The sequence below is a fragment of the Grampus griseus genome (assembly GCF_964374135.1).
Source record: "Grampus griseus genome assembly, chromosome: Y".
Lineage (NCBI taxonomy): Eukaryota > Metazoa > Chordata > Mammalia > Artiodactyla > Delphinidae > Grampus > Grampus griseus.
Window position 1 is genome coordinate 1506296 of NC_139016.1, and position 18342 is coordinate 1524637.

General features: G+C 55.8%; 2 protein-coding genes across 2 annotated transcripts in view; both read right to left on the bottom strand.

The window, feature by feature from the left end:
* LOC309817722 (polyprenol dehydrogenase-like) overlaps nucleotides 1-16014 on the bottom strand; it is a 191386-nt gene extending 175372 nt beyond the window's left edge. Inside the window, exon 1 of the mRNA XM_082646991.1 lies at nucleotides 15888-16014. Coding sequence (XP_082503117.1) covers nucleotides 15888-15996 — 109 coding nt within the window. The 5' untranslated portion in view covers nucleotides 15997-16014. The remainder of the gene's footprint in view (nucleotides 1-15887) is intronic.
* LOC309817721 (E3 SUMO-protein ligase ZBED1-like) lies at nucleotides 5339-16020 on the bottom strand. Its single transcript, XM_082646990.1, has 2 exons — nucleotides 15888-16020; nucleotides 5339-8229 (listed from the first exon to the last, which is right to left on the bottom strand). Exon 2 carries the CDS (start codon nucleotides 8189-8191, stop codon nucleotides 6089-6091), a length of 2103 nt encoding a protein of 700 aa, XP_082503116.1. The 5' UTR covers nucleotides 8192-8229; nucleotides 15888-16020; the 3' UTR covers nucleotides 5339-6088.
* Between the last annotated feature and the right edge of the window lie 2322 nt (nucleotides 16021-18342).

Genomic DNA, 18342 nt, shown 5'->3' on the forward strand with positions numbered 1-18342 from the left:
TAGATATTAGATATACCCCGTTGGTTCCGTTTCCCTGGAGAGCCCTGACTAACACTGGCTGCTATAACGAAGTAACCCAGATAAGGTGGTTTCAACAACAGACACGTGCCTCTCACAGGCCTGGAGGCAGACCACGGCCAGGGCAGATGAGTTCCCAGCGAGGCTCTCCTCCTGGTTTGTACAGCTGCATACTTCTCACGTGGTGGAGAGAGAGCTCTGGTCTCTTCCTCTTCTATAAGGACACTAATCCCATCACGGGAACCCCACCCTCATGGCCTTATCTAACCCTAATCACCTCCCAAAGACCCCACTGCCTACCACCATCCCCTCGGGGGTCAGGGCTTCCACATACGAATTCCGGGGGGACACAAAGGCTGAGTCTGCAACACGCTCCCGCCACCTCGCCCGGAGGTGTCCACACGAGAGGGTCAGAGGCAGAGGAGGAAAGGCGGGGCTGGGGGCTCCCTGCGTGGTCTCCCCCTGCGCTGCCAGCGGTACGGACCTGCCTTCCTGCACGTGCATCCTGCACCCACCATCCCCCCCCCGACTGCGCATCTGCTCTTCCCTTCATCCACCTCCCCGTTCCCAGTCCATCCCAACGCCTCGCCGGGGGGGTCAGGACAAGACCTGGGAGGGCCACTGCCAGCCCCTCCCAGGGGGTGTCCCTGCTGCCGCCAGACACCCCCCAAGGCAGGCTCACCGCGGGCTCGGGCACCGCGCGTGCGCCACCTCCGCTGTCCCGGGCCGCGCTCCTTCGCGAGGCCGTACACGGCGGGACAGCCCTGAACCAAGCTGACCACAGACCCAGGACTGGCCCCCGTGGCCTGGCGCGCGAGACCCCGGATGCCAGCGGGAAGGGAGGGGAGCCGGTCACTGCATCCCAGCGGCTGCACCTCCCCCGTGTCCTTCTGCCACCTGGAGACCCGCCACGTGGGCTTCACCGCCCACAGCCCAGGAACGGGCTCCTCCTTGGGGAGACCCCCCCACCCCAGGCAGGCCTGCAGCCACGGGGCCAGCTGCCCGGGCCCGAGAGGCATGGTATAGCTCTCCGGCCAAGTGCGTGTGAAGGGGGGAGGGCCACACCAGCCGCGGAGCCAGGGCACCACGCACTGAGGGCAGGGTGATGCTCCCCCAGCTCTCCTGGGTGAGGAGCTGGACATGCTGAGTCCTCAGAGGTTCCGGGAGGAGAGTGGACTGCAGGAATCCCACGGTTCCTGCCAGAGTGTCTTACGGAGCCGGGAAACGTGTTAAGCCATGACGGGCTGACCAACGACAGCTGTCCTTTAAGGAGAAGTGCGTCAACTCATTACATTTCCTGCAGGGAGAATGCAAGCTGCTCAACGCACCTTCAGTTTACCCATAAAAGTACAGGACGGACGGATGGATAAACAGAGACAGACGTTTACCCATAAAAGTACAGGATGGATGGATGGATGGATGAACAGAGACAGATAGATAGATATGACAAACTGACAGGTAATAGAAAATACACAGATACGCAGATGATAAATAAAGAATAAGAGTATAGATGATAAATAAGATACACAGACAGACGATAGATACAGAGATGTATGACAAACTGATCATAGATACATAGATAAACACACAGATGATATAGACAACAGATACAGATAACAGGTCGATAGATAATAGACGGAAAATGGACAAGGGCACAGATGATAGATTATAAATGCAGAGATAATAAATAATACATACATAGATGATAAAGATGTAGACAGATGATAGATATGTAATAAATACACAGATGAATGATGACAGATGACAGATAACTGACAGAATATAAAAGAGAAGATATACATAGATAGGATATAAAAGTATATATATTGATATATGTAAATATATATACTTATGTTCACACACATATTTACATTATGTATTATACATATATATATATATATATATATATATATATAAAAATAGAATCAACTCCATCCAGGCATGGAATCACAAAGGTTAGTATGTATGTAACAAACTGGCCATCGACACAATTATCAGCTCCTACGCTGGACCATAAACTCCAATCCTGGCGTCCCCGGTGCTGTGCACGAGACGTGATCTTCCCAATGTCACCTACTCTCCAATCACTGCCTCATTTCCACGAAGACCCAGCCAGGATCCTCCTGGAAGCAAAAGCCCCTAGAGGACTCATCAAGTATCATCTCCCAGGACACCTGCCGTCCGAGGGGAAAGGCATTTGCTGTGGACCCCACGTGACAAAATCTCTCAGGAAAAGTCCTCTTTCAAGGACAGCTGCGGAGACCACCGGGTTCCATCCTTCTAACAGAGGAAGCGATGCCCGTCTCCCTAAGGAAACACTTCCTGAGGAATCCGCCCCTGCCTTGTGCCATCTGCCGTCTGCTAAAAGCCTATCCCATCTGGTCTCTCATCACCCAAAAAATTGAGGGAGTTTGGGTCAGTCGAGAAGGTGAACAAATTGGGCTGAAAACGAGAGGTGGGCAAAGCATCCCGACCTCGCTTCAGGCCAAAGGTCAAACCGCTGAGCAGATATCATAAGGGTGCTCCCAGAAAACCAGCACAAACCACCCCAGCAAAGAGGCCACGCGGAGCACCCAGCCTCGGAGTCACAGCCTGGGAAGCCGGGATGGGCCCAGGCAGCCGGGGGGACCCAGAGACCACGCAGGTTCCGGGAGGGCCCTGCGTCTGCAGGCCAGGAACCCAGGTCTGCAGAGAGGAAGGGGGAGCCTGAACGGTCGGGATCTTGCCTTGAGCACGACAGGATATGGGGCTGCAGGGCCGGAGCAGAGGCCAGTGGGGCTGCAGGCTGAAGCCACCCAAGGCAAGCAGCCGCTGTATCCCACCCGCGTGGGGCTGCAGAGGACGAAGCCAGTGAAGTTCAGAGGAGAGTGGCCACGGGCCCCCAGCACGTAGGAGGAGGACCCCGAAGGCCTAGCCCTGGGCCTGCTAGCCGTGAGAGGCACAGAAGGGCTTGTGTTTCCAGGCAGAGCTGCAAACCCAGCCCCCCGGTGGCCAGAACAGCTGCAAAACATCCCCCGCTGGGTCTCAATGCAGTACAATTTATAGGACGGGGACACACGGGGCTGCAGGTTCCCAAGGAGAAGAATTCTAGCAATGTGCCCGGGATTGGTCCAGACTGCACCCGGAAACCAGAAAGACGAACTGTCCGAGGGCCGCGGTGCTTTCAGAAGCCAGTGAAGGGCCCCAGGCCTTCGCTCAGAGGGCGGCCGAGACCCCGGGGTCACTCCAAACACACACTGAGGCGCCCGCCTCCCTGAGCCGGGATGAGAGCCGGACTCTGAAAGGAAACTGACTTTAGAGCAAGACCTGAGCGTGAAACACACACCATCTTGGGGAAGCAGAGTCCTGGGCCGACCCAGATAAGACACATCCTTAACGGTTAGGGGCTGTGTTTTTACGAGACATTCTAGATGCCAGCAACGATACTTTATCTAAGACACTGAAGGCCACGTTCCACTTAATGTTCGACGGAGAACGCTCTGCAAGTGTCAGGTTATCATGACTGAAAACTGGCCTGTTGAAACTCAAAATGTTCGTGCAGAAAAATTCTACGTTTGAATCCCCCTCCCCATGCCCCCAGGAACAGAGGCAACCCATAACGTGCAGAAGGAGAAAAATAACGACGGACGCCGACCTCCCAGTCTGTCTGTTTCTGGGGTACCTCGTTTTCTTAAAAGGAAGGAGAGAAAGGAAGGGAACGGGGAGAGAAAGGAGTCGATGGGAGAGAACCCAGATGCCCTAGCGATACACATGGCCTGAGGTCAGCACCCCAAAAGGCTCGGCTTTTTAAAATCATCCTCCCCACACCCAGTGCAAAGACAGCCCAGGGAACGAACGTGTAGAATCCCTACTCCCGCAGCAGGCTTCCCCGGCTGGCAGCTTTATTCACATAAACACACTGTGATACCAAAAGATCCAGAAACGCATCACACCCTTGATGTGATTCCCAAAGACCCCAGAACACAGCACAGGGGCCTTCCTTCTTCCTCGTGGCTTGGAAAACTCTCTTTGAACAAACAGAAATAAAGCCCTCTCTCGAGGTCGGAGGCTTTCCTGCAAGTGTGAAGCGTTACTCACGCACGTCAGACCGATCAATTAGGAGTCCGTTTATCGCTGGGGTTTCTTGAACAAGCGTCCAATTCCACAGCGTTAAATAAGGAAAAGTACAAGCCAGGAAGAGGGCCGGCAACCCCAGGGCTTAGGAAAAAACGTGAGAAACGCAGAGAGGCGGCTAGCTGGAGGGACACAAGTTTTCACGAGTGACAGAAAGCCAGGATTTTAAGAAATGTGGCAGGGAGGGGTCAGATGCAAAGCAGCCAACTACAGCCCGGGAGGTGGGATGTACGTCTCTGCGGCTCTTTTCCCAGCCGGAGAGCAGAGCAGAGGGTCTGGAGACAGCGACGCTATCGCTTTCCTTCAAGGAGACGGCGCGGGTGACGCTGCTTTCTGACGCCTGATTTCCTAAACACGTTCACGGCTGGTGACATCAAGATAAAAGACTGCCTTGGCCGGAGCCACAGGAAGTCCCCAGCCACGAACCTGGAGAGATGCCCTCCTTAAGCCCCCGGGATGCGGCTCGATGTTGGGGTCCTGGGAAAAGATTGCCGAGGGCTGAGATGGGGCATTTGTAAATCGCGTACCTCCCAACAAAACCTCCACCCGGACTCGGGTTGTTTTAAGGTGGGAATCAGAGATAAGACTGGTGTCGTTTTCTTTTTTGGGCCACATCGCGCAGCAGGTGGCATCTTAGGGCTCCGACCAGGGATCGAACCCATGCCGCCTACATTGAGAGCACGGAGTCTTAACCGCTGGACCAGCCAGGGAAGTCCAGGGGCTTTGCCTCTTAAAAGCAATTCGTTTAAAATAAGTAAATAAATAAAAGTAGTTCTAAGTGTTAGAAACGGCCTTCCCGTTTCCCCAGTGGCGTAAGCGACCCACAAGGACCCCCCAAAGATAAAATGATCCCTGGTACTATTTTTAACTCAATGCCCCCCGCCCCCCATTGGTGTTTAAAAGAGAATTCAAGAGCCCTTTCCAGGAATCAAATCTGAATCAGCCCTCTAGAGCCGGCCGTGGGCACGAGAGGGTCCTCCGTATTCAAAAGCAGCGTTTCCAAGGAGTGGGGACCGCCTTCTCTAGGTTCATCCCAAGGAAAGTGATTCTGGGGAAACCGGACCTCTGAAGCATCAGACTCACAGAAAACCCACCTCAAGACCCACGAGCTCCAGGGCTCACAAGGACTGTGAATTCAGGCAAGGGGAGAAAAAAGACTGACTCACGGCAGAAAACACACCACAACCAACACCTCTTTTCTGCTCTTTTTTTTTATAAGCGGTTGCACTGCAGGCTCACTGGTAACATTTTCCACCAAACACAAAACTGGTGTCTCTTGAAAACAGGGCGTCTGGCGAGAGTGTCTCTCCCCGGCTACCCAGAGGCAAGGTTCCCACGTAAATGACAGTGTAAATAGGTTCCTTCACCAACCAACGGGTAACATCCACGGATGGTGTCGGTGGAGGACACACAGGGGTTTCATCCTCAGCTGCCCGTCGGTTTCAATCTTTCTCCGATTTACCCCAAACCGTCCCTCGCAGAGAACACGAATGCTGCAGGTATGGAATTATCTAGAGGGCAAGACATCCCTGCCGGCCGTGCTTCTGTCGCGGAGTTCAGCATTTGCAATCCTATCAGCGGACATCTAGGGCTTTGATAAGTCATTTCTTTCCCCAAGGGGCCCCTCCAGAGAAAACGCTCATTTTCACCAGCTCTGGGCCACCCAAAGCCCGTCTCTGTCCTCTAAGACTCCCAAAGCCCCCCACCTGTCCTTTGGGCCACCCAACGCCCACCTCTCTCCTTTGCGGCAACCAAAGCCCATCTCTCTCCTTTGGGGCAACCAAAGGCCGTCTCTGTCCTCTGGGCCGCCCGAAGCCCCACCAAAGGTCCATCTCTCTGTTTTGTGCATTTCCTCTGTCCCGGGCAGCGCGCCCACCGGCGGAGTCAGTACTGACAGCCAAGCATCCGACGAGAGGCGCCCACGCGCGGTCCCCTCCCCCCACCCTCCCCCGCCGCGCTACACGAAGCTGCCGTCCCTGAGGCCGAAGTAGCCGGCGTGGCCGGCGTCGCCCAGAGGGAACGCCTGCTCGTGGCCCAGGCCCCACTCGCCCTCGTCCTCATCCTCCAGCTCGGCCGCGGCGCCGCGCGCATTCTCGTACAGGAAGATCTGCTCGTGCACGTGCGCGGGGGCCAGGCGGTTCCGCTTGGCGCTGACGACGTTGGCCGAGGAGCCGAAGAGGCGCTCGGGGCAGACGCGCGTGGCCGCCACGGACCAGTACTTCTGCAGCACCCTGGGCAGCAGCGGGAAGAGCGCCAAGCGGTCGGACCACCACCTGAGGGGGTCCTCGTTGAGCCCCAGCACCTTCTGCGACTTGAAGTTGCTGAGCTCCTCCACCACCTGCGCGCGCCAGCCGTCCTGGTCCTCGACGCCCGCCGCGGGGCAGAAGATCTCGGCCAGCATGTCGTGGATGACGCTGGCGGGCGGCGGCGTGGCCGAGGGCGCCGGCTTCTTCACGGGGGGCTCCTCGGGCGGGGCGTACAGCTGGTCCCCGGGCGCGCGGTAGGCGCCGTCCTTGGCCTTGTCCAGGAGCACCTTGGCCTCCTCCACCACCCTGTTCTCCACCTGCTGCCTCTCGAAGGTGGACAGGAAGGGCAGCCTCTTGTAGCGCGGGTCCAGGAAGGTGGCCACGTTGAGGAACATGTCGATCTCGGGCGTCTCCTGGTAGGTCTTGGCGAGCTCCTTGGCGATCACCTCCTTGGCCATGCTGATCTCCTTGGAGTCCGTCTCCTTGCTGTTGAGCGTGCTGTTGAGCAGCATGTGCAGCAGGGGCTTCACCATGCTGATGGTGGGGTACTTGGACCCGGACAGCATGTCGGCCACCTGCTTGAAGGGCTGCAGCAGGTCCACCAGGCCCTCAATGGTGGCCCACTCGGCGGCCTCCAGCAGGAGGTGGTGGTTGTTGCTGTCCTCCAGGAGGACCCCGGCGATGGCGAACTGCTGCTCCTTGAGGCGCTGCAGCATGGCCAGCGTGCTGCCCCACCAGGACACGCGGTTGCTGACCAGCATGCAGTGGGCGGCGTTCTGCTGCTTCTGCTTCTCGTACAGCATGTACATGGCCACGGTGGACTGCTGGAAGTACTCCACCAGCCTGCGGCAGCGGCCGAGCAGCGCGCCCAGCTTGGGCAGCCGGAAGGCCTGCTGGATGCCGGCGTCGAACGTGTGGCCCAGGCAGGGCATCTGCACCGCGATGTCCAGCAGCGAGCAGGCCTTGGCGATGTCCTTGCCACGGTCCGTGGTGGCGCTGAAGACCTTGGAGCTGACGCCCCACTCGATGAAGGCTTCGTACAGGACGCGCGTGATGGTCTCGGCCGCGTTGTCCTCCGGCACCTCGAAGGTCTTGAGGCAGCGGGAGCCCAGGAAGAGGCCGTGGGGGGCGGCGCGGCCCAGGAAGTGCGCGGCCAGCGTCACGTAGGTCCGATTCTGGCTCTCGCTGCGCCACAGGTCGGTGGAGATGCCGCACCACGCGGCCTCCGCCAGCTCCTTGAGGACCGCGTCGCGCACGGCGCCGTAGCGCTCGGGGATGGCCTTGCCGCAGAAGAACTTGCGGCTGGGCAGCTCGTAGCGCGGCTCGGCCGTCTTCAGCAGCACCTTGAACGTGGGCTCGTCCACGATGGACGCGGGATAGAGCCCCTCGCAGATGAGGCCCATGACGGCGGCCGTCAGTTCCTGCTGCCTGCGACCCTCGTGGCCGTGCACCGCCGCCGCCGCCGCCGCCGCCGCCTTGGCGGCCGGCGGCTCCTGCGCGCTCTGCTGCGCGGCCTCGGGCTTGAGCTTGGAGAAGGCGCTGGCGAAGGCCTCGCGCATCTGCTCCGTGTTGCTCTTGACAAACTCGCAGAACTCATCGGGGTGGTTCTTCTCCAGGTGGTAGGACAGATTGGAGGTGTTGCCCGAGTAGGCGATCTGGGCCATGCAGATGCGGCAGTAGATCTTCTTCCACTGCAGGATGCAGCCCTCGGCGTTCGTGTCGAAGCCGAAGTAGCGCCACACTTTGCTCTTGGCGCGCGGATGCGCCACCAGCTTGAGGTCGGTCTGCGCGCCCTCCAGGCTCTTGCCCTCCATTGCGCCACCCAGGCCGGGCCTCGCTCATTCGGGACGACCTGCCGAGAAGCAGCGAGACAAACACAGCGTGAGAAGAGACCCGGCTCCGGCCGGCGGGGAGCGGGCCTGCTCCGGAACCAAGGGCGCACGCAGAGGGTCCCCGGGGGCTGCCGCTCCGGCTCCTGGCTTTGGCACAGCAGAGGGGCCAGTCTGACAAGCCAGCGACTCTTCCGTCCAGGTGCGTCCGAAGACACGCGTTTTTTTATTGTTAGTTTGGGGATCGTCTTTGGACTCCCGATGACAGCTCTTTCCTCACCTGAGCTGCTTTACTCTGTCCTGTTCTAGGAAATCCAGGAGCCCCGACGCCAAGCAGGGGGGCTTGTTCTCCAGACGGAGGCCACGTTCCCAAGCGCCCCGCCAGCCCAAGACGACCCACCTCCCCAACCGAAAACCTGGTCGGCAAGCACGCGTGCCACACGCCACCATCAGATGGAAGAAGACGAAAACAGAGGGTCTCAAGTGGATATTAAGTTGTCAGAGTGGCATTAAATACGAGCTTTTTCTAATTTTATGTTTTGAAATGATGCCTTTTTGACCACAATGAGATCTCACCTCACACACACACACACACCCCCAGCGGAATGGGTTTCATCAAAAAGAACACAAATAACAAATGCTGGTGAGGGTGTGGAGAAAAGGGAACCCTCCTACACCATTGGTGGGGATGTAAACTGGTGCAGCCACTATGGAGAACAGGATGGAGGTTCCTTAAAAAACTAAAAATAGAGATGCTGTATGATTCAGCAATCCCACTCCTGGATATTTATCTGAAAGAAACAAAACCACTCATTAGAAAAAAGATCCATGCACCCCCATGTTCACAGCACCACTATTCACAACAGCCAAGACATGGAAGCAATCTAAACGGCCATCGTCCATGGACAGAGGGATGGATAAAGAAGATGCGGTGCATATATACAGTGGAATACGACTCAGCCATAAAAAAGGATGAAGTCATGCCATTTGCAGCCACATGGATGGGCTTGGAGATTATTATGTTTAATGAAATAAGTCAGACAGAGAAAGACAAATACTGTATGGTATCAGTTATCTGTGGAATCCAAAAAAAAAATTTTTTTTTTAAACTAGTGAATATAACAGAAAAGAAGCAAACTCACAGATATACAAAACAAATTACTGGTTACCAGTGGGGAGAAGGAAGGGAGAGGGGCAATATAGGGGAAGGGGATTGAGGAGAACGAACTATAATACTCGGTATAAAATAAATAAGATACAAGAATATATAGTACAACACAGGAAATACAGCCAATATTTTATAATGGCTATAAAGGGAGTATAACCTTGAAAAACTGTGAGTCACTACGTTGTACACCTGAAACTTATATAATATTGTACATCAACTATGTATCAATTAAAGAAAGTTAAAAATATTACTTTCTGCACTGCACATGCTCCAGCTGTTTTGTTTTGTTTTTTAATCTATCTATCTATCTATCTATCTATCTTGGCTGCGTCAGGTCTTAGTTGAGGCATGCGGGATCTAGTTCCCCGACCAGGGATCGAACCCGGGCCCCCTGCATTGGGAGCGTGGAGTCTAACCCACTGGACCACCAGGGACGTCCCTCTATTCTTCTCCTAGGTGCATCTGGCATCAGGAACCAGATTGGGGCAATAATGGATTTCTCAATCCCTGGAACTTCTCAAAATGCCCACCGTGGGCACTCACACCTGGGCACAGAGATACCTACGAGCTGTGGTGCAGCACTGCCCGGCTGTCAGTGGGACACATTCGGCTTCCCGGAGCTGCCAATCAGGGCCAGGACACCCAAAAGGGCAGCTGAGTTTTCTTAAAAGCTGGCTGTTACTCACAGACGTAGAAAACGAACTAGTGGTCACCAAAGTGGAAAGGTGGGGAGGGATAAATTAGGAGTTTGGGATGAACAGATACACACTACTATATATAAAATAGATAAACAACAGGGTCCTACTGTATAGCACAGGGAACTACATTCAATAGCTTGTAATGGCCTATAATGGAAAAGAATCTGAATATATATGTATAATTGACTCACTGTACTGTACACCTGAAGCTAACACAATATTGTAAATCAAGTATGCTTCAATAAAAGAGAAACTTTTGGGCTTCCCCGGTGGCACAGTGGTTGAGAATCTGCCTGCCGATGCAGGGGACACAGGTTCGAGCCCTGGTCTGGGAAGATCCCACATGCCGCGGAGCAACTAGGCCCGTGAGCCACAACTACTGAGCCTGCGCTCCGCCACAAGAGAGGCCGCGATAGTGAGAGGCCTGCGCACCGCGATGAAGAGTGGCCCCCGCTCGCCGCAACTAGAGAAAGCCCTCGCACAGAAACGAAGACCCAACACAGAAAAAATAAATTAATTAATTAATGAAACTCCTACCCCTAACATCTTCAAAAAAAACAGAAAAAAAAGAAATAGCAGAAAATTTCGAATTAGGCATGAGCATGAATTTAAAAAAAAAAGAGAAACTTTTAATAATCATAAACAAATATACATACATATGCCTAGACACAGAGAGGAAAAGATACGCTTTAAGAGCATGAATGTTAGTTTTATTACTTATTTGATTTCCTCAAATGATGTCCATGGAACAGACTTCCCCCTGAAATGGGTTAAGTCTGCAAGCTTTCAACCCCCTGTACAGCACTCAGGGCGTTAAATCACAAAGTGCACAACCAGGCGTTTTCTGAGTGTGGGGCGTATGTTCAAAGCCAAAACCCAGTAACAACGACAGTGGTTTCAATAGCGGCCCGCCTCCCCAAATTCACGTCCCCCCAAAACCTGAGAATGGGACCTTATGTGGAAACAGGGTCATTGCAGAGGTGATGAAGGGAAGGGTCTGAGATGAGGTCCCCCTGGAGGAGGGTGGCCCTACATCCAATGACAGGGTCCTTACAAGACACAGAAGAGGAGAGACACAGACACAGAGGAGAAGCCCCGGGAAGACAGAGGCAGAGACGGGAGGGACGCGGCCAGAAGCCAGGGACGCCTGGAGCCCCCAGAAGCTGGAAGAGGCAGGAAGGACCCTCCCCTGGAGCCTCCGGAGGGAGCGCGGCCCTGGGACACCTCGACTTCGGGTTTCTGGTCTCCAGAAAGAGACAGGATGAACTTCCATGATTTTAAGTACTTTGTTACAGCCGCCCCTGCACGCTCTGCTGATGAGAACAAAACTATAAAAGCTATGAGTGGTAACATCACCCCTGGTGCTGGGCGCCCTGCGGTCAAAAGGGCCCACCTGAGGCTTTCAGGGAGAGGTCACACTTGGGGGGGCTGATTTAAGGGGCACGTTGGTAGCCAGGGATGGGGCAGAAGGATGTACTGCTCAGAGGTGAGGCCCAAAGTCTCCAGGACAGGGGGAGGGGATCCGATACAGCCAGGACTTTCACAAAGAGGAAACCCCCAAACCGCACATCCTACAGCCAAGCCAGGATGGGGCACCTGAGCGTGGGAAAGGTGGTCCCCAAAAGCGATGGGAACTGCACAGCAGGCACGACACCTGGGCTCTGGAATATGAACCGCCACATCCCGCGCGGGCCACGCATTTCAGTTTTCTCAGATCCGACTACACCTGGATGATGACAATGAATTACTGCTGTGATTTGGCTGAAGGAGTCCAGCGCCATCCTGGCGCAAACTTCTGCCCACAAAGCAGGAAGCAGCCCTGACACAGTGACAACCTAGGGAGGCACCGCCCGCAGGGCCTCCCCCTGCGGCTTCACCTCCTTCGGGCCAATGATGTCAGAACCTCCAAGGAGGTGACGCACAGTAGGAGGGTTCTGAGCACATACGTTGAAGGCGGCTGCACAAAGCCACCCTCCACTGTCCGGAGGGCAAGGTCTACATCTCCCGTCAGAGTCAGGAATCAAGGTTTTGTCAAAGCACCCTCTCCACAGGGTCCTTCTTACAGGGCGGCCTGAGCATCTCTGGGGGGGACCATCGCCACGACACTGCCAGGGACGTGGCGAGGTCCTGCCTTTTCTCACATCAGAGACACCAGCCAGATCTTCCCAATCGGCTTCACCAACACAAGGAACATGTCACAAGACACAGGATGAAGCCACCAAGTGGAGAACCAGCTGCATTCTTCCCAGTCGGTACTTCAGGAAACTGGCAAGAACCAGGAACAGGGCCACTCTCCCTGATTTTTGTTTGTTTGTGTTGGAGATTATAGTTATTTTTCACTGGGAAAAAATGTTACTGGGAATAACATGTAAGTGACTTGTTATGTTACTTGAAATATATGTTGTAAATTTCTGTTTCAAATTTCTGTTCACCTTTTTCTTCATTTCAAATAAATTTAAATTTAATTAACATGTAAGTGAAGAGGATCCATATGGATAAGTCAAAGCCACACAAACAAAAGCTCTTTGGGGCTTCCCTGGAGGTCCAGTGGTTAAGACTCCACGCTTCCAAGGCAGGGGGCATGGGTTCGATCCCTGGTCAGGAAACTAGGATCCCACATGCTGCGTGGGACAGCCGAAAAGTAAAAATTTAGAAATTTATTTTTAAAAAAGCTCTTGGGGGGGCAGGGGGGAGTACTTATTTTTTTTTAAGAGTCAAAAACTCCTAAGATCATGAAAACTGTGGTTTCACCTCCCTGGATCCACAACCCCCAACCGTTCATAGGTACACAACACCAACGAGAAATAACGTCCTCTTTATCGGTTTCTAAAAACCCTGCAGTTTGAACACCAGGATCCACCCTAAAATAGCTTCATAAGTGGGCCAGCTGACATCTTTTGGAGGTGTCAGCCCATCAGCAGAAGTCCATTTCCAGACCTACCTCCTATGTCCAACAGAATTCTTAAGGGAAATGTCCGTGTGATATCAGAACGTCCCTGTAAAACACATCTGGATGACTTTCTCTCCCTTTCAAAACTGATGCATCAGAGACATTTAATTTGTAACAGACAATCGCCATACAGAATCTGGAAATCAGGGTCTGTTACAGGAAGTTTTCATTGGCTTACACACGTCTCTATCAAGGCACAACCTGCAACGATCATGAGTCTGTAATGATCTTGTTCACAGAGAGCGCATTTTAAGGTTACATTCAGGGGCGGGTTACCTTTTCAGCATCTTCCTTCACCTTTTCACAGAATCCAGGTGAACTCACACCACACGCCTGTCCCCCACCGGGTAAAATGTGCAGGGCCACCCACAACTGCAGAGCGACAGCCATAAATGTGAGCCAGCTCCCTTTTACCTAAGGAGTCCCAGTAAACGTTATGTAACTGCATGAAACACGTGCAGTGTGCACACGCAACGCATCAAAGCGCTGAGACGATCTACAGACAGATTCTCTGGATACTGAAGATCTGACATGCGAATATTAGCCAACTCGTAACCAAGGTACTTGTAAACCTGAGGCATGACCTGACCGCTCACGGTGGGTTAGCAAAGAACTTTCACAACACCAAACGCACTTCAATAATCACCGCTGGGCTTTGTCGTTATCCGTTTAGAATATATAAATAAGAGACTATTTCCGTATCAACTATTTGATACTGTGCACATTTTATATTTATATTTATATAGACTTATATAGACTTTATTTATATAGACTTTATATAGATTTATATAGACTTTATATAGACTTTATATAGACTTATATAGACTTTATTTATATAGACTTTATATAGATTTATATTTATATAGACTATATAAGTTATTTTTTTAAAAAAAGAAAACATCTGATGTTTAAGAACAACAAAGCCCAGCTACTCTCCATGTGAACGGGGCCTCCAGTTACTGTTTATTTAGCTCCATACCGGGGCAAAGTTCAATGTCTCCTCCCCCGCCAAGGTGAAGTCCAGTTAGGGGCAAATAAAAAATGGGTCCAAAAGCAGAGGAACAGGGCCACTTGGGACACCGGCCACCACCTGGCACATGGGACGGATGTTCGTTCACTCCTCCGCCCAGACCTAAAATGATTTCTAACCCCACAGACCACGTGGCTCGCACACAGCAAGCCCAGCAAGTCCATCTTTGGATGCAACAACCCTCTGCAAAAGCCGGAATAAGGATGCCCTCGGCGGACACATGGCCTCATGGCTGGTTTGCCTTTCCACGACTTTATTTTTTTTCTCAATCAGTCAACAGGTGGAAACCACAGGGCAAGCCCTCAGGTTGGATGCACCTCCAACACGTTTCCGAGGCACGCATTTTGGGGTGCTGCTGCGATAACACCGACAAGTCTAAATTCCATCCTCAACTTGTCTTTTCTGCGAGCGGCTAAACGGGCTCCCAGGCGAGACAGCCAGACCCGTCTGGGAGCAAAACTGCTCAGAGTGGTGCGCTCCACAACCTGGGGCCATTTGGGGCAACCTGGGACAGCTTTCCATACGTCTTCACTGTGTACAAGCCAGTCCTGATCTCAAAGGTGACTATGCGGACCCCACCCCCGAGCCCCAGGTACTGGCTGGGGTCTTACCCTCTGTTCATTTCTGATTGCTCTCAATGTGGTTTTTTTTATATAAAAAATACCGAAATCCAGCTTATCAGAAAACCAAATGCTCACCTCACATAAACCTGGAAGATGTATTTCCCTTTGATGGAGGCCTGGGAGGGTGGAGCTCATATAAAAATATCTACTCCTGGTCGGAGCTGCAGGTTTGCAAAGTGTGGCCCCGGCAGCGCCCCTGCCGTCGGGGAGTGGAGCGATTCTCAAGTATTTTCACAGCCAAAGTCACATGTTCTTTGCCTTTTTTTCACCCCCGCGTCTCAGGGGTGTTGCCCAGACGCTGCTGGGGGTGCCAGGTCAATAGGGCGGAAACACGGGTGAAACTGAGACTCCATCTATCCCCTTAGGCCATACAGTAGAGAGACCGGCCACAAGGTGACACGGCACCACTCTTCCCACCTAATACTTTGTTTTAGAAAGTAGTCATCTGTCACCTAAAAATACAATGTCATGTATGCTCGCGTAGCCTAGGGTGAGTGTGATCTCCTGCAAATTAGGGCAGACAGAGATTCCTACAGGTTCCCCCGTTTTACGTCCTGAGCACGCCGCTGCGACCAGACACAGCCCCAGACGGATCGCCGCCCCCCCCCCGCTCCCCGGAGATCCCCAACGTGCGTGAAGAGCGCGAACGGGTCCCCGGAGAGTTTGGGACCGGAGACGCCGCGGAGGTCGCGGGGGCCAGAGGAACAAGGTGCCCCAGAACGGAAGCCCCTCCCTCCAGGCCTCGCCGCGCCCCCGAGCGCGCCCGGCGTCCCCCACCCACCCCGGGGAGGCCCGTCCTACCTGACCCTGCGCGCGGCCGGGCTCTCGAGCGCCCCCTCCTTCGCCCCGGCCGCGGGGCTGCGGGGCGCGCGGGACCCCGGGGACCCCGGCCCGCAGTGCGCGGGGGGAGCGGACCCCCGGGCCGACTCCGGCCCGGGATGCGCGGAGCGGGGGAAGGGCGCGTGGGGACGGCGCACCTCCCTCCCCCCCGCGGCCGCCCGGCCCTGCTTCCGGGAGCGCCCGGCGCGGCGCGCCATGGCCGGCGGCCGGGGTCAAGGGCACGCGGGGCCCCGCCGCGCCCCTCCCCCGCTCGCCCCCCACCCCGGGGGTCCCGGCCGAGCGAGGGGCGCGACCCCGGCCGGGCGCCGCCGCCGCCGCGAGCCCCCCGCCCGCCCCTGGCGCCTCCGCCCCCGCCCGCCGCCGGCCGCTGACCTGGTTCCGCGAAGCCCGGGAGGCGGCGGCGCAGCAGCTGCGCCACGACCACCGCCGCGCCCACCGCGTACACTCGCAGGGCCGCCCGCGCCGCAGACAAAAGCGACATGGCTGCCCGGCCGCCGCTTCCGCGCCGCCCGCGGGACTCAGAGCCCCGCCGGACGGCGGAAACGCGCCCGCGCCGGCCCGCCCCCCGCGCCCACGCGCCCGCCCCGAACCCCGCCCGGACCCCGCCTGGACCCCAGGACGCCGCCTGACCCAGGGCGCCGGACCCCGGACCCCCGACCCCGGCCCGGAACAGGCACTCCCGCCCGCACCGCGGACCCCTCCCGGCTGACGACCTCCGCCCGGACCCCGGGACTCTGCCTGACGCCGGGGTCCCGGACCCCAACCCGGACCAAGGACCCCAGGGACCCCCCCCGACCCCAGAGACCCAGACCAAGGATACCAGGGACCACCCCCCCGACCCCAGGGACCCCCGCCCAGACCGAGGACCCCAGGGACCCCCCCGAGCCCAGGGACCCCCGCCCGGACCAGGGGCCCCTCCCTGCCTGGATCCTGGGACCCCTCCTGACCCCGGACCCCCGCTCAGACCACAGACCCCGCCCAGATCCCCAGGACCCCTGCCTGGCTGCAGGACCCCCACCCAGATGTGGACCCAACCCAGACCTTGGACTCCTGCCCGGGACCCCCAATCCGGCCCTCGGACCACAAGAGCCCCCTTGGACCTCAGACCCTCCATTGAGACCGCGGACTCCCGCTAGGCTATTGCCCACCTCCACAACAGAACCCCAGGCCCCCCAGACAGGATCATGGACTCCCACGTGAATCCCTCCTGGAGCGTGGAACCCCCCGCCCAGACTTCCACCTGACCCCCGCTAGAACCACAGACCCCGCCCAGATCACAGCTAGGACCCTCCCTCCCCACACTTCCCCAACCCAGACCCCCAGTAAGACCCCACACAGACTCCTATCCAGAACCTTACAGAAACCCTAAACCTGGCAACCCCAGACCCTACAGGGACCTTAATACCCACCAGAACCCTGGACCACATCCATATCCCCCCAATTCGGACACCTACTGGACAGCACCCCTCATACACACACCAGCAGAGACCTCCTCCCCCACCACCACCATCAGCGCCCGCCAGCACCCGGGACCAAGGATCTCAACCCCAGCCCCACCAGGATTCCTGTCCCTGCTAGGACCCAGGATCCCACACTCCACAACCCTCTGTAACTGTGACCCCCACACCTGGACTCTGGGTCTCCCCCCATCGCCATAGGAAGTGAACCCAGCTGGTCTGACTTGGGGGGTCACCCCAGCGTGCAGGCTGCCCCCTCCACTCAGGCCACCTGGAGATGTTCAGCATACAGACCTCTTCGGTGCAATCCGACGCTCGGTTAGGAGGGTCCTTCCGGTCTTTGTGACCCTCTGTCCTACAGATGAGAAAACCGAGGCCAGGAAGCCTTCCCAGCATCCCTGGCAAGACCATGGTATCAGCTGCCCCTCCTGGCCAGGTGCACCCAGGTGTGCCAGGCATGCCCAGGTGTGCCCAGAACAGAGCATCAGGGAAGTCCTCCATAGCTGCCACCCTCCAGGGGTTCCCGCAAGAGCCCCAGGTGTGGCCACAGTGACAGAATAAGAAGGACCTAGAAGCAGGTGGAGCCCAGGGAACAGTGGGGGCGTGGACCTGTCCCTGGGTGTTTGTCCAGAAAGAAAGGCCCGTTGCCAGGCATGTTATCTGTGGGGGCACAGCAATGCCAGCTGACGCCTCCTGTCCTCTTGCCCAGTCTCCCCGAAGCGTGTGTTTTAACGTGGTTTCTGGAGCGGTGAATGGAGGGGCTGGGGTCGTCACCAGGTGCTTCCAGCCACGGCCCCCAGCTCAGAGAGCCTGGAACTCATTAGAATGTTGATGCTGCAAACGCACTTGACTTTTATGGCACCTGTAATAAGTCACCCCACGTGGAGCAGCTCAAACACACACCAACATAGGATCTCACTGCCCTGTAGGTGAGAAGTCTCGCCTGTGGGTCTCCTCTCAAGGTCTGACAAGGTCAAAATCGAGATGTCTACCCACTGGGCTCCCAAGGGAGTGGATCTGGACGAGCCTGTCTCCAAGCTCATTTGGGTGAACAGCAGAATCTAGTTCCTTGTGGTTGTAGGGCTGAAGTCCCCGCCTCTACGCTGGTGGTCAGTGGGGGGGAGGGTAGGATCCTGTCTCTGGTCTGAGCAGGTGTCACCTAGATCCCACCCTCAGCATCTCTTCACCTTCCCGTCTGTCACATCTCTCCCGCTCCAGCCAAAGTTCTCTGCTTTTGAGGGTTCATGGGATTAGAATGGAGCAGGGACCAGGTTAATCTGGGATCATCTCCCTATTTTAGGGTCCATACCTTAATTACATTTGTAAGGTCCCTTGTGCCATATAAAGTTCCAGGGGATTCTGGCTTGGAC